The 16,135-nt window shown below is 55.1% G+C and overlaps 1 protein-coding gene across 1 annotated transcript in view; it reads right to left on the bottom strand.

Annotated features, from left to right (window-relative positions):
• Positions 1-15,902, bottom strand: part of RAB40C (RAB40C, member RAS oncogene family) — a 31,590-nt gene extending 15,688 nt beyond the window's left edge. The window contains exons 1-2 of the mRNA XM_084295831.1: positions 15,590-15,902; positions 291-351 (exon numbers count right to left, since the gene is read on the bottom strand). Coding sequence (XP_084151957.1) covers positions 291-351; positions 15,590-15,731 — 203 coding nt within the window. The 5' untranslated portion in view covers positions 15,732-15,902. The remainder of the gene's footprint in view (positions 1-290; positions 352-15,589) is intronic.
• Between the last annotated feature and the right edge of the window lie 233 nt (positions 15,903-16,135).

The following is a 16,135-nucleotide window of genomic DNA, read 5'->3' as shown; positions in this document are numbered from 1 at the left end:
CATTCCCCTAGTGATTGAGATCTGCACGGGAACACAGTCAGGTATGACAGAGAAAGTCTCACATTGGACCACTCCAGCAAAAGATAGCAAGCTGCTTGTGCTGCTCAGGAATGGAGAGGGGTCTGATTTGCCAGAATAACACCCTGGTACGAGGAGCTAGCAAGCCTCACCACCTGGCTGGGGCTGCTCTGCGCTCTCCACACCTTGGTGCCGCATCCCACTCGCAGGACCAGCTGCCCTGCTCACCAGTAACGTGCTCACAGCCAAAGCAGCTCAAAATCAAAGCTCACCAGAGTTCCAGCTTGACCCTTCTGCCGTCCAACAAGATGGTAGTGGTCTTGTAGTCAATTCCTAGAAGGAAAGCAAAACAAAGTTGAGTAAATACTGAGCATGTCTTCAGAGATGGACAAGAAATCTGCTTTGCCCACCCACATCCATCGTTTCGTGTTTACATAAAGCGATGTAAAAACCCTCTTGCTCTGCTACATGGTTATGAAGGATTACACAGCCTTGACAGAGCAGATCTCTTCTTCAAAGCAACTCTTACTCCTGTGGAACTCTTCTCCCTCCTCCCTAAAAATCCTGTTAATCCCTAGGAGGCTTTCTATTTCCCCATTATTGAGCAGAAGCTGTGAGGGCTCCAGCTGTAGGAGATCCAGTGCTCTGCAGCGTTATTCCAGGTGTTACAGGATTCTGGGGGGTGAGCCAGAGATGAACAATTTCAAAGCATGACCTGCAGACCCAGCACCCCCAAAAGAACATCACTACCTGAAACATTCAAAGTACATTTTGGGAGGCGGTGATGCTGAAAAGCCTGTCCAGAGAATACAGTTTTTCTTTCCAACTACGAAGACAAAAACAATTGGGAACTCCTACAAGTCACGCTCACCTGCTACGCTTGCTAATAAAAATACAGGAATTAAAACTTCACTTTTGAACTTCATTCAGAAGTGAAAACTCAAACTTGGTGGCAGATGAAGAGACTCCAATATCGATGCATTTTGGGACAACATTACTTTCTCTGTCGTCACCTACACTCATCCTTCAGGTTACTGCAGCAGCTCATAGTGCAGAACAACAAGGGGCACAGTCGATGCTAGTGCCAAGCTCCAAAAAGCAGCCAGGGACGAGCCCAGCAGCCCCTCAGCTACAAGCTCCACCAAGTCAGGGCAGGCTCCATCATTTCCATACCTTTTTTTTTTTTTTCCTTCTCTACAGAAGAAAAAGAACTGAAGGGCTTCATATCTGGGTCACAGGGGGCTGCGAACTGGGTCAGGAAGTGAGGCTGACGCAGCTTCAGAGAAGGCTCCTGGTGCAGCTCGGGGCCATGCCCAGCAGGGCTCTCACAGAGCGCTGCCTCTGCACCAAACAGCACGGACAGGGGCTCCTCACAGAGCCCCAGTGCCAGAACAGGGCCTCCCCAGCACTGCCCCCCCGAAGCTGTGCCAACGAGCAACCCATTTGCACTGGAGACTGTTAAAAGCAGAGCCTGGCAACAGGCTGCACCCCTGCCATGCGGAGAGGAAGGTTGCAGCAGGGCAGCTCGGCTTGCAAGCAGCACCTCTGAGCCAAGCTGAGGGTGCTGCTCCCCGCCACCAAAATGCAGGGGCACAGCCAAGAGGACGTGCCCGGGGAAGCGGCTGTCCCACGGGCTCCAGCTGTGAGGTCTGGAGGCAGCCTGGAAAGCAGGAACAAATTCACGGGCATCTTTAATAACTCCACGCACCTCCACTTGTGTTACATCAGCTTCATTTTCTCCTCCAGCCACTAGATACCAAAGTTTGAGCCTATATTAGAGACCCACTCGTGTTCCTGCCTGGATTTCCCTTCCCCTGCACGAACGCCTCCCCGACAACCAAATGGGCAAGTTGGTCAATAAAGCAAATGGATTTGTTCCTGAGCCATCAGCAGGAATCCCGTTAGTGAACAACAAATTAGATTTCAGTCTTCGCAGGGTGCTATAAAAAGCAATAAAAGATAATTATCTTAAATTCCAACTATTTCCAGTGCTTTATCACAGAAAGGAGACGGTTTACGTTTTATCTTCCTCCAGAGGCGAGGGAATGATTTGTATTTGTTGTCAGGCAGACACAAATCTCCCCATGCCCAGGGACAGCGAGCGGGCCCGCCTGGCAGCCAGCAGGGAGCATCCTGACACCTCCCGATTCCCAAAGCGGGGCTGACCCCCAGCCACTGCTCCCACCCAAAACGACACCGTGCACTTCAAAGCAGAGTAACACAGCCCTTCGGGAAGGACAACCACCAGCAAAGCACACAGCCTCCAGAAAGCACCAGCCAGAAACTTCCCGAGCTCCTGCTTCAGCTGCTCCTTGCTCTGACGGTGCTCAGGGAAAATACCTGGTGGTGGTCCTTCGCTGCAGCATCTGACATCTACAAAATAGGCCAGATGGAGGCTCCCAGACAGCCCAAGGAATTAGCGTGCATTCAGGTGAAGAGCAGAGCTGGTTTGCCTTTTTATTCCAGGCTACATTCAGTACTGAAACATACCTGGTAAAGTAAGCTGGAAGAAAGCGATGCGCTTTTTACCTTGCACGTCTTCAGCAAAAACCCACCGACGAGCTCACTGGGGAGGACAAAGGCTTGCAACCGCACCATCTGTACCTAACTTTATTTTTTAGGTCTGTTCTGTGGTTAGCTCAGTGCTCAGCCCAGGTCACACGTGCAGTCCCCACCCATGCAAGCCAAACGCAGGGCCCTGCAGTGCTGCTGCCCCCACGGGTCCCCAGCGTCCCTAAACCCACGGGACTCACCGGGGAAGCTGCCACTGGCTCCAGCCACTTCCTTGAGCACAGCAGCACAAAGGGAAGGAAGGATGAGGGTTTTCCCTACAAAAGCCTTCTCCTAGGTGCTCGCCAAGCAGCCCTGCCTGCAGCAGCTCCCAGCTGGGGCTTCGCCCTTGTCCCAGGGCTCTGGGGACAGTGGGGACGGGGGCCACCGCCCCACGGGGCGCAGCGGCCGCTAGATGCCACTGTCGCACAGAGGCTGCTGGCAGCACCACGGCTGCTCTTTTCTCTTTTGTCTTCATTTCAGGCAGCTCGGAAGCTGGTGAAGGGAAGTTTTTTTAAAAAAATTCATTTCTGGAGTTGGCAGGGTTTCCCCCACCTGAGCATCACCTCTGCGCGCAGCAGCGCACAGCTCATTTCGAGACTGACATTTCGGCTCCGCCGGCGCAGGCTTTGATCCCCCGGAAGGGATGCGTGGCTGCAAAGCCCACGCGATGCTCCTGCGGCTCATGCAGCACCAGCCACCTCGCCACCACAGCCCCACGGGGCAAGCAGCGCTGTGGGGAGAGAAAGCAGCCTCGCTGAGAGCTCGTTTGTGTCAGCCCATCTCCTTCCTGACCGATATCTAGCATGATGCAACAAAACGAACGAAGCTTGGAGAACAAGTCCGGGCTGTTCTCTGTAATTGAGCATTCAGTTCGACTCCTCGGCTATTTTTCCAGCCCTGCTTTAGGCTCCTACCGACGCTGACGCCATCTCAGCCTCGCTCCCGGAGCAGCCAGGCGATCTGTTGCTGTCACACGGCTGCTGCCAGACATCCCGCTCCCCTCCGCAGAGCTGGGCTTCGTGCACGAGCATGGTAATCGCTCCCAGGCAGGGCTCCAAGGGATCCCAAACCTTTATTCCCTTTGCCACTCGGTACAAGGGAAACCTAAACACAAGCCACTTTCCCATGGGAATAGGCAGGGTGTACGTAGGAATCTCTGACCTGTTCCCGATTACTCATGCCGAGCACAGGATGCTTCACATCAACGAGAGCTGAAACAAAACTTGGCTTAGTTAAAATTCGGACTTCCAGCTAAAGCTTACACCTGACGTAAGCAGAAAAAGTAAAGCCACACCAAGAAGGGGCATTTTCTTCCAGCACGTGACAGTCAGTGCTTTGTGATCCCTTCTCCTGGGAACTTGGTGCCCTCGTCGTGCCCCAACGGAGGCGGCAGCAGGCAGGCAGGCACACGGCCTGGGAAGTGGCACTGGAAAAGGCAGAGAGACAATGGGAGCAGGTATTTCATGCTGCTTGAGCTCTTCCTTTAAAGAGTAAGATATCACGAAAATTGCTTTAAATAGTTTAAGCAACCAAGGTTCTGTAAATGTCACTGCTGTAAGCACAGTAGTGTCTTGGCCTTATGCAAGATTTTGTTTCAGGAGAAAGAAAAAGGAGAGAGTTTGGCAGATACAGACTCAGGGCTGACCCTGCCTAACGCCTGTGCAGGGGACCAGACAGGTTTCCTCTTCTTGAAGAGGAGGGTCTGAGCCAAGCCTTCTCCATTTTCCTGTGCAGCAGTAAGGAGAGCACGTGGCTTTTCTCTCCTCTGGATTTCCCAGGTGATCCTCAGGCAGTGCTGGGATGCAAACAAGTCCAGCTCTCCATAAGCAGAGGCAGCGAGGCCACTGCTGGAGCCAGTACTGCGTTTCAGGTTTGTTATCAGCCCCGATCAACCGTCCTCTTCCAGAGAGGCTCTGATAAGCCAACCCCAACCGCCAGCCCCACCAAACCCTGTACACACACAGGTGGTGCTGCTGGAAGGAGCAGAGGGAGGAAGGAGCTCGCCCCACCTTGCAGCAAGCCCTCAGGGGTTTGCCTCCAGCCTTTCCCCAGGTCTGCTGCCAGCCTGCTGCAGTGCAGAATCTCCAGCTTGCATCCGTGGTGCAAAACACACAGTTCACCTACGGATCTGGGGCAGAAGGCATCCCAGGTGACGTCCAAGAACTTCTTCCCAAAGGAAAGAACAAATGCATTCGAGTGAGATGCTGACACAGTTTTAAGACAAGCTTGCTTTCTGTCCTGGAGATGCTCTACTTCAAGTCCCTCATCTACCCCTTACTTTGTTAGCCTACCCACAACAAAAAACCAACATACATTAGCTGAACTTCATAAAAAAAATCTAACCCAGTCCCCCAGCTTGCAGACATGCTCTGTATCATGCCATCTCAGCCTGTTGTTTTTTTTAAAGCAGGTTTTAGTTCATTTGTAATTCAAAAGAGTTAAAACCCATTTGCGATATAGGTTTATATACGGTCAGCAATCAGAACTTGGGGTATTCAGTGATGAGTCGGGACCTATCCTTCAATCAATGCATTATATAAATAGGAAAACAAGATAAATAGAGTAGACTCTCGTTGCCCAACTACTGCTTTTAGACAGATTGGTATTTCATCTGTACACACAGTCAAGCAAAAGCAACTCCATGCTATGACCCTCCCAAGAAACAAAGGCACCTGAGGTCTGAGGGAACACAACAAAGGCGATGTGCCTGATCCACTGGGACCTGCAGAGAAACCCTGCTGCACTGGAAGTTCCAGTAGAGGCTCCCAAGCCACCCAGAAGCAGTCGTCGTGCCACTGGGGTGCCTTTTGGAGCAAGCCCAGGACCCACTTCCATTTGGGACGGGGCACCTCTGCCATCAGCACTGCCAAAGCCACGACACCACAGCTGTCTGAGGACGCTGCATTATCACCCAAACTCTTCTGGTTTTGTGTAGGTCATCAGACAAAGGTCTAGGACAAAATTCTCAGGTAATTATTTTTGTAAAGCTTAGATTGCCAGCCCCTGATGTTGGGACCTAAACCCCAGCACCTCCTCATGGCCATGACTCGAGCTGAATTCCCCTCTGCACGGCTGCCCCAGACGTCCTTCCTCACTCCCGTGGGGTGCTTCTGGAGCAGGGTGCAGCACACCACGAGCAGCGAACCCCCGAAGAGCAAACCTCAGCCAGCTCCATCAGCGAGTCCCCATTACGGAGGGGAAGAGGCTTAACGCTACCCTGGCCAGAGACTGCGGGGATCTGTGGGGAGAGCAGAGCTGGAGTCAGAAACAGAGCACACATGTCCGAGATTTAACTTTCTGCAGTGTCCTGGTGACCTCAGGTAACCGGCTTCGAGGAGCTGGTTGTGATGCTCTGTGCTGAAGATGCTCAGGAGAAAGCGATGTAGTTCCCTATGAGCACCTGGCAAATAAATACCTGAAAAAAAAACAACAAACACACACAGACATGCTGTGTTTGTAAAATAGAACAACATCAAGGGTACTGAGCATACCCCGTTTCTCCTGTGCCTTGGGCAGCACTGAACACCTCAGAGTCAGCGTGGCAGACTATGGAGAGAGACTGCAACAAATCTATAGTACCAGTGTCATGGAAATCCTTACTGACACACAAGGATGGATCAGAAGTCCTGAGCATCTAGCATATGGCTGGTCTTAAGGAAGTGAAAAAACACTTAGAACATAAGCCCAAAGAAATAATATAGGGCAGGCAACAGAATGTAAATAGTCTTTTCTTCCTTTCTGTAGAAGGAAGATGTTAAGAACAGATCTCCAGCGCAGTTTCTTGGCAGGAAGGATTTCCAGAGATGCAGCTAAGCAGAGATGGGTAAACCTAACTTATAACCTCTAACATCAAGATACAGCGTTGGACGCCAGCAAGAACACTGCATGCAGTTCTGAGTTCTCAGAAGGAGGTGGGAGAGCAGGGCAGGAGGCTCAGCGGTGCCGTAACCCCGCTCAGCTCCCGCTGCAGGATGAGGACCAGCAGCAGCTCCATGCCCGAGGGGCAGCAGCCGAGCACACGTCCCCAGCAGGCATGGCCAGGGAGGTCGTTGGACAGCAGGGCTTAATCCGATGGTGCTGATCATGGCCAAACGAGCTCAGACCACGCAGCACGGTGCTGCCTGGGCATGGAAAGGAACAAATTCACCTGTGCACACCGGAGAGGCACAGCCCACCTCCGCAGAGGAAACGCACACTGTGTGCGAGACACAAGCTGCTGAAAGCTCCCTCCTTCTCCTCCACGCAGGGCTCGTGCTGACCTTTCAGGTGGGTTAAAAGAACAAACAAACAAGGTGTTAAACTTGCACCAGGAGCAGCGCAGCGAGCGGCGCACACAGCAGGCTCTGTACCGGCGTGCTTCGGTTCTCTGCTCCAGCCTGAAGCAGTCAGCGCAGAACTTAATTTATCCCAAATGCCAGCAATAGCTGAGAAGTGTCCAAAGACGACTGCTTGCTCTGCCAAGTCCCTGGGTGCTACAGATGTTAACAAAAAGCTTCTCAGCCACGACCGACGTGGCTGGGCTTTGAAGCCCAAAGCCCTGCCCTTGTGCGTGCCGGCCGGGCACGGGGAGCAGCCGGGCACAGCACCGGCCACGCGCTGGCAGGGCAGCAGCACGGGGCCACCCGGGACACAGCAGCTCACATCCTGCACTTGTCCTCTGTAGAGCAGCGTATGGTGATAAATACGGCCAGTAACAGTCATCCTACAGCCACTGAACCCAGCAGCCAAGTCGCTCCAAGCAGCATGAAACAGAACACGAAGCTGGCACCATTAAAAGTTCCACGTACCTTATCTTCAGTTGTTTTTTTTGTTTTGTTTTGTTTTTTTTTTGTCCCCCCTTGACTTGTGCTTTTTGTGCCTTCACCAGCCTACAAGCAAAGGACAGCCAGGGCTGAAGACTCGGACCAGAATTGTTCACTTGTGGGCAAAGGTCAGCGCAGAAAGCTCTGTCACTTCATTGCTAGTCAAACGAGGCAGATGAGCACAGGAGTCACAGCAGCCCAAAAGGTCCTTGTAAGCCACTGGACGGAAATTCAAAGCACACACGCTAGGGAAGGTGTCACTGGGCAACGTGCACTGACTGCTATGCCAAAACCAAAACCCTCCTCCCAGGCAGAAGGCAGCTGCCGGGGCCGGCACGGGAAGGATTTGCGCACCGCGGATGCATCATCTGTAAGTTACACCGAACTGTTTAGAAAAATGTGCTATGAGCACAAACAGCAGCTGACGAAAAAACCAAATTCAACCCATTCAAATAACAACTAATGAAGTCATCCGACCTTAAAAAGCGTGTACAGCAGCACATTAGCAGCAGCAATGCAGCCAGTCAGCTCAGAGCTGTAAGCCACAGGAAAAAACCCTTCCAAACAACACATGAGCTCATCCGCTTGAGTCATGCATTCAATTACCCACTCCTTAGATTGACAAATAACAAATTATCTTCATCAACAACAGGGGTCAACAAAACATACGGCTTGGAAGAAGGATGGAGTCCCTGCAGCTCTGTGCCTTCCAGCGCGGACACGAACCTCGCAGCACCGCTGTTGGAGCGTGGTGGTGAGGCTCCCAAACAGCATCGCCGCCCTGTGTCCCCGGCTGGTGCTGGCAGAGCTGGAGCTGAGGGTCCAAAAGCAGGTGCTTGTCCCACTGCCTTGCACCGCCTTGTGGAGCAGAAGCCACCTCAGGAACAAGACCAAGAGGTCTCGGTTCCCACTGGGCACCCAGGAGACCAGCGGCGCATCGTGCTGGTCACAGGGGAGCGGGGTAGGTGGAGGCCGTCTGCTCTGCCCTTCATCACCTCCTCCTCCTCAAGCAGGAAGGACAAAACCCATCCCTGCTGTGCAGTCGAACGGGAAGCACCTCACCTTGGTTGTGGGTGCTTCACAGCTTCACAAAGCCTTTCGCAGACCCAAGAGACCGCTCCCAGGCAGCTTCATCTCCAGTGGCAGGGACCTCGAGCAGTAACTGCTCCTTCGGTTTTGTGACCGGCCAGAAGTAAAACGTGCATTCAGAGTGCTCGGGGAGCCCAGACCTGCAGAGCACCCACCAGCAGCCTGCTCCACCTCCCTGCAGCACCCCAGTGGCCACAGGCTCCAGCGCTCAGCTCTGGGTGACATCCACATCCAAAACCGCGCCTGGAGCCAGGAGCAAATCTGTTCCTGCAGCTCACACCACAGCAGCGGGCACCCGGGACGCCACAGAAACAGTCAGAAGTCAGTCCAGAATCGGGAATGTCGAGTGGATTTGTTCTTTAGAAGAAAATCAAGATTGGTTTTATGCACAGAAGCTCCCACGGACAAAAAGGGTTTCTTCATGCCTCGCAGTTCAGATGTCCATAAAAGCGGCACAGCTGCACGCGGAGACAAAGGCAGCCTGTGAGGAGGCACCGCAGGGCACCAGAACAATCCGCATTGTTGCTGGACCACCAGACAAACACCGAGGCACGCTTGGGGACAAAAAAAAAACATTCAACAAGGTCCGAGTGACTGCGTGAAACACCTCCACAGCGCCGGCCTTGCAGAGTTGGCTGCCGCCAGCTCCCGAGGCTGTCCCCACGAGGGATGGCAGCACCGTGCTTGGAGGCCAGCAGCCTGAAGCCTACACAGGGAGCGGAGGCACGGGGCTCCCAGGCTCCCAGGAGGGAGGCCACAGCTTGCTGAAGGGCTGACACGGCCAAGCACCACTGCCCGGTGCCAAGACCTGGCCCCCAGCAGGAGCCGGCCCTGATGGCGAGGTGAGCGCAGCCCGACGCACGCTGCCGAGTGCTCTGCCTGCAGCCCAAACGGAATCACAGAATCATAAAGGTTGGAAAAGCCTCCGAGATCATCTGGTCCAACCATCCCCTACCACCACCACCCACTAAACCCTGTCCCTAACACCACATCCAGCCTTTCCTTGAACACCCCCAGGGACGGGGACTCCCCCACCTCTCTGAGCCACCCGTCCCAACGCCTGGCTGCTCTTCTGAGCAGAAATGTCTCCTCATTGCCAACCTGAACCTCGAGAGCACGCCCTCCAGTCCTACCTCTAGTTATCTGCCAGCCTTCCCCTAGAGCTGCTGCAGAGCACACCTCGCCCCAGAACCTTGGCTGGGGTCACGAAGCATCGCTTTGGCTGCTACGAAGAGAAAGGAGGGATTGCACCTGGTTGGGTTAGGCAAGAGCACCGAGCGTTACCCTTACAATGCAGACAGCCCCTACAAGAACAGGCACACACTGACCCGAGGAGACATTTAGGACGTGCCTGCATTTTGTCGTGCAGTGAGCAGCACAAGCAGGGCTCTGGCCGGGTGGGATCAGCCCTGCACGACTTCTCCTCGTGCCTCAGCACAGACACTGCCGGCTCCCTGTACGGAGCTGAGAATCGGCTCAGGACACCTCACAGTCCAAAATAAATAAATAAAAAATCCCCCACACAACAGAAAACACACGCACGGTTCTTGGGACAAGAACCACGGGCAAAACAGCCCGACTGCTGCCAAAAGCAGGAAAAAACAAGAGGCAGTCGTTGCTCTGGACGTGGCTGTGAGAGTGTGCGGGGAGCAACCTTGTGCAAAGCCAGGAACGTGGCAGGATGACCCCCAGATTGGCTGGGCAACTCAGAAGCAGGGATGGAAAGCAAGTTAAAGTGATGCTTAAAAAAATATTTGTTTCCTTTAAATGGAATAAAGTATTATTCCAGAGATAGACAGCATCATATGGTTTAATAGCCACAACATCTATAAAGCTACGGGTACGTAGAAGGCTTCTCACCAAGCAGAAGCCCCCTCGGACCAAGCTGAATCTCAGAACCGATGTCACAACCTTGCTGTGAGCACGGCTCTTGCAGGAAGCAGCAGACCCACGCTGGTGGTGTGGAGCAGACCCACGCCACGGTGGCCCTCCATGCCCCAAGGAAAGTTTCTTCCAGACTGCCTCAGGCAAAACCCAGCTCTCAGGAAAGCAAAGCGTTCAGCAAAACAGCAAAAACAGGCTGAGGATTTTCGCCTCAAAGCTTCCTCCCTCCTCCTCAGCCTGAAATCAAACAGAAACTGGTATAACAGAAGGAATCTGCATCACTGCTCCTATGGTGATGAGCCTGGGCTGTCGGAGGGAGAAGAGGGGTAGAGGAAAGTTTGGGGAAGAAAACGAGAGCAGCGAGGTTGTGAAACCTCAGCTCTGAAAGTTCAGCTTGCAGCGTCGCTCTTTGTGAGCCCAGCAGAGAGATGCTCTGCTCCTCAGTGAGAGAGGGAGGCAGGGAGCTGCCTGAGGAAAACGTGCCAGGGAACAGCTGGAAACAAAAGCTGAAGGGGATGGGGCGGGGAAGGAGGAGACATTTTACACGGGTTTTCCTCTGCAGTTTATAGCCAAGGCCAACAGACGCAGACAAGTTCATCTCGCGATCTAGAAAAATCAAAACCTATTGGTGTTTAAAAAACAAGCTCAAAAAATAAAGACAAACTTCATTTCTGTTATTAGGAGAGCATCCCACCCACTTCAGATTCATCCCACTCATTCGACATCACCTTCGTGGACCTGAGGCTCAGGCATACAGCAGCCACCTAGAAGCAAAGCTTTTATGCAGTGTTAGAGGCAGTGAGAACTGCCCAGGCAACCGAGAGCTCAGCAGAATAAGTGCCCAGCTTTGCAAAAACACAGCCCTGCTGGAAGGTGACACGTGCACAACAGCCTCACACGCTGAGCATCCTCCGTCCCGACCTGAGAGAGCAGAAGACGTCCAGGCCTGCTGGGGACTTGGTCCCCTGGAGCAGAGAGAGCTGCAGGACTGCACGTCCAGAAATAATTTTACACAAAGGAAAAGTAAATGAGGGAGAACTACGAGATACCGGAGTGGTTTCCAACCCAACGCCTGCTCCGATGAGATCAGTTCTGCATCCCTGATGACCACGGAAAAAACCAGTCCTGAAGGACGCTGATGCGAGCGCTGGCAGCCGCGAGGACCTGCTGTAACAAACCCTCTCCGCTCTTTCAGCAGCTTGAGGAGATTCCCAGCAGCACGATCAGCCTGTCTGAGCCGGGGCATCCCCCACAGACCCATCCTGCAGCCACGACAGGGACGTGATGGCGAGGCTCCTTTTAGAACATCCTGCCTCAAATCCAACTCCCAGCAGAGCACTAAAACCTCAGAACAAAGCATTATTCCCATTCCTACAGCCCTGCCCCAGATCTTGCCAAGCAGGGGTGCACCCCACAATAGTTGCTCATATTCTCAGGGGGGATGGCGAGCTGTCAGGTGTACAGAGCTGCATGTTTTAAGCAGAACTGCTCGCCTGCGTGCTTCTGAACATCCAGAGGTGGGTCACTCAATGACAGCATCCTCGGGTACCACAGCACCACGAATTGTGCTCGAATGCAGGTGCTGAGCCCCAGACGGGGCTGGGGTCTCCCTGCGGAGGGCCCGGTGACATCCCTGCCCTGCAGTGGCACCTTCCCCTGCTGCTGTACGGAGACCAGAGTGCAGCAGACCTGAGCTTCCCTCCTCATGACTTTCTTAATACAAACTGAGAACAGAAAAAATACAAAATAAAATAATCTATTCCCCTTCCAATCAAACCCATCTGCTCAGAAACATGCTCCGCTCCTTCCCGAGCACACGGCTCTCCTCTCCCATGGGAGCAGCAGCAGGTGAGGGGGAAGACTCAGCCACAGAAAAAGCATCCGATCACGTGAGGCTGAGCGGGGAGCACATTGCAATCGTGTCTGAGCGCTGAGGGCAGCCCAGGCCCTACTCCTGCTGCACGCTGAGCACCTTGGCCCACGCCGCGGCGGCATCCGCGCCTGCCGGGCAGCGGCTCCGGGTGAGTCAGGCCGTGGGGCTGCGGCACAGCGCAGGGCAGCCTCGTCAGCAAGCCAACTAACAAGCTCGGCAGGATTGTTTCAGCACGCTGACAATGAGATGGTCCCGAGAGGACGGGTGACACGGCGCTGACGGGGCATCGGGGCTGGCTGTGGGCAAGCACACGGCCGCCGCTCGGCTCAGCGCTCGCAGCCCCGCAGAGTCCGGCTTCCACCCGTCCAAGGGCCAGGACAGGACCCTCGGGGGCAGCAAAAGCACTGAAGGGACAAGCGAGTCGTGTAGGTGGCTCCTGTCTGTGGGCAAGGCATGTGGTCCTGCTCCGAGGTAGCTCGGACACCGCCACAGGGCTGGAAACCTGCCTGCTGCACCTCGGGAGCACGGCTGAGAGGGAAAAGCTTTTGGGGAAAGGCAGGGTTCTGGCTCGTGGGTGAGGTCTGCCAGCTGTCAGGAGTAGTGGGGGGCTCTGAGAGCAGCAGCCTGCTTCCACAGCAGCAGATTTGGGAAGTTTGAGGGGGAAAAAGCTGGGAAGGACAACGCTGGAAGCTCAGAAATCAGAACCGTAGCGTTCTCCCAAAAGCTCACATTTTCCCTAAAATACTAGGGAGGATGCTTGCTTAGGGCTTTCTGAAGCTGAGCAAGAAGCAGCAAAATACAATTCCACCTCAGCTAGAAACCCTCCTGGGGCAGGGGTGCCAATGCCCAGCCACATGGCACAAGCAGCAGCCCCTGGGGACAGACCCTGCTCCTCACCAGGAGCACGCTCAGCCTCACACTCCTCAACACCAACACTCTCAGCGGCTTCAGCAGCAACCCAGTGAGGAACACAGGTGAGAGCTGGACGCCAAATCTCCGTTCACACTGCCTCTGCTGAGCCTCCAGAAGCTCCGTGCCTGATGTCTGGTGTTGCACAGGGTGCCACACTACAGGGAGACACTGAGAAGTGGGGCTTTGGGATCCTGGACGAGGGCAGAGAGAAGCAACCACGATGCTTTAAGACTCATCACACAGCCCTCCAGGCTTTCAGAACTGGGTGGGAGCAAGCAGAGGCTCCCTGCTGCTTAGAGCTCCCAAAGGAGATGCTGGTAGGAAAAGGGCTCTCTTATCCCTTGGCCGCCCACTTCTCCAACACCTCACTGCTCGCGGAGCAAAGAATCCCTCTGACTGCTTTCTAGACATCAGGTGTAGGGCAGGTAAGCAGGAAAAGATCCAGGGCTTCATTTACAGAGTTTCCCTTTTAAAAGGTGTGTCTCCCCAGAGCCGAAAGGAAAGTATTCCACCCTGCATTTCTAAAGCCTGCATCCAAACAGCTGTCCTCGGCCAAATGACCCCGCTGGGACAGCGCGTGGGCACCCTACTTACCCCTTCCCCAACACAGGTTGGGTACAAGGGATCTGAGCATGAGCCGAGCCACGTCCCTGTCACCATGCAACCTAAAGCACGCTCCTTTTCACACTGATCAGGGCAAGTTTTGTCTTCAGGAGAGAAAAGAAACAGGCATGTGCCTGCGCATCGAGGGCCAGTCTCCATTGGGGCACCGGCAGCACACGCGGCGAGGCTTCCCCTGCCGGTACACACAGCCCAGCTGATCAGAGACGGAGGAAATCTGACTGCCAGGGCTGTCAGGAATCTCTCTGGTATCAAATTCACTCAGATTTCAAAGCTGCTCAATCTGATTATCCAAAAGGCATGCAGTTGCAGAAGCAACAGAGACTATCGAGGCATATATTGCTGTAATAAAAACAGCACGTGACCCAATTCCCTAATTAGCAATAGGTTCAATTGCCTACAGAAGATGAGGGGAGGTTTTGAAAACGTTATTTCTTTTTCAAGAAACAGACAGCGTTACCTCGTTGTTACAAACAGCAGGTACAGAGATAAACCTGCTACAGCCACAGCGACAGCTCTTTGGGCTCTGCACATGCACCAGGGAGCCCACCACACGCTCCCTTTCCAATTGTCCGCATTATTCCTGCATCACTAGCCTCAAAATAATGGTTTTATTGGAAGACAACTCCATCGTTAACACCCCACCTAAAACAAACGCTCCTCACCCCTCTCCATGCAGCGGGCGCTACGCTCCGGGTGCTTCAGGGATGCAAAGGCTTCAGGCAGCTGCCCAGCATCTCCTCGAATGCAAACCGCACAAGCGCAGCCAGACATCCAAACAGATGAATGATCCCACAGCCTCCTAGTTCCAGAATTTGCTACTCTCGTTTCACAACTACCCTGACTTCTGAGTCACTGCCTCCCCGTGAGTATCTGCAGAGCAGGTGCGCTCTTGCATCAGCTCCTACGGAGATGGCAGCAGCTCGGGGGGCCGAGCACAGCATCGGGAGGTGAGCCACGCCGCTCCTGTATGCTCCGTGTTCAGCCAGCTTCAATTCAGAGCCCCCAGAAGCACCCGATCCTCCCAGATCCCTGTTTACAGACAGAACAGGGCACCAACCGCTCCAGCCCTCGGGCCAGCTGCGGCGCTGGGGCAGGATCTGAATTGCGCTGCTTCTGTCGAGCCCCTGGGGCCGTTATTTCGCATCGAGGCCGGGGAGAAGGATGACAGATTGAACATCACCCCAGGACCTGCACCCTGCCAGGCCGTGTTACGCTTTGACTGCGGCGAGGGGACGCAGGAAATAGCACAGCGCCACTCCTTGGCTCTTAATTACGGTCTTGTGACACTGTAGTTAATGGTCTGTCAGGGGCTCCATTATAAGCCGTGATGTTTGCAGGAGGGGGACAAACCACGCCGTGCTCAGCAGCCAGCCACCCAGCGCTACCAGCTCTGCTCTGGCAGCACCGCTCCCGCTCTGCTCCCGTTCTTTTGTTCCGGGCCCCGCTTCCTTCTAGCGCGGCTCAGCCCTGGCGTTAACCCCTGTGGAGATAATGGAGAAGCTGCCCGGGCTCTGTGAGCAGGCCGTGGAGGCAGAGCCCGGCTCGGTGATGGCCCCATAGACCCGAGCTATGGGGTCGGTGCTTTGAGGGGGCACCAGCAGCTCCGCCAGACCCTTGGGGGAACCCCATAAGCAGTGGCAGCCTCCCCGCTGCCAGGAGCACACACCCCAATGGGAAGCATTGTAGGGACACAGGGACAAACCCAACCCTGCAAAACCAACCCCATAAAACCCCAAATGACCCAACCCAACCCAAAACAACCCAAAAAACCCACCCCAACCCCCCAAAAAACCACCCCAACCCAGAAAAAAACCCACCCCAGCCCCCCGCTCACCGTTGCTGTAGGCGTAGGGGGACTCGGACGCCCCGTCCTGGAGGCTCTCCAGGATCTCGCCCTTGCCCACGTCGCTGTCCCCCACCAGCAGGAATTTCAGCAGGTAGTCGTAGCTCTTCACCGGGCTGCCCTGCGTCCCCATCGCCCCTGGCTCGGCCGGGAGGCTCAGGCCGCATTCCAGGGCTGCTGCTGCTGCTGCTCCGCCGCCGGACCCGGGGCAGCCTCGGCTCTGGGGGCTGAGCCCCGGAGCCCCGCCGCCACCCCCGCTCCTCGGTCCCTGCCCCAGCCCCGGCCCCGCGCTCAGCTCCGCGCCGGGCGCCCCGGGGCCGGGCCGCAGCCTCCGCCTGGCGCCGCGCAGCGCCCGCTCGGCCCGAGGAGAGGCGGCGGCCGCGCCCCGCCCCGCGGCTGCCAGCGCGCCTCGCCATAGGGCGGGAGGCACGTCCGTCACGCCTCGCCCCGCCTCTCTCGGGGGGGAGGGGGTGGAGGGAGGTGCGGTGGGGAACTACGAGTCCCGGCGTGCTCCGCGCGGGTGGGGGCGGTGGAAAG

This window comes from Netta rufina, assembly GCF_964035555.1.
Source record: "Netta rufina genome assembly, chromosome: 15".
NCBI classification, from domain to species: domain Eukaryota; kingdom Metazoa; phylum Chordata; class Aves; order Anseriformes; family Anatidae; genus Netta; species Netta rufina.
This window is presented reverse-complemented; position numbering and strand designations above follow the sequence as displayed.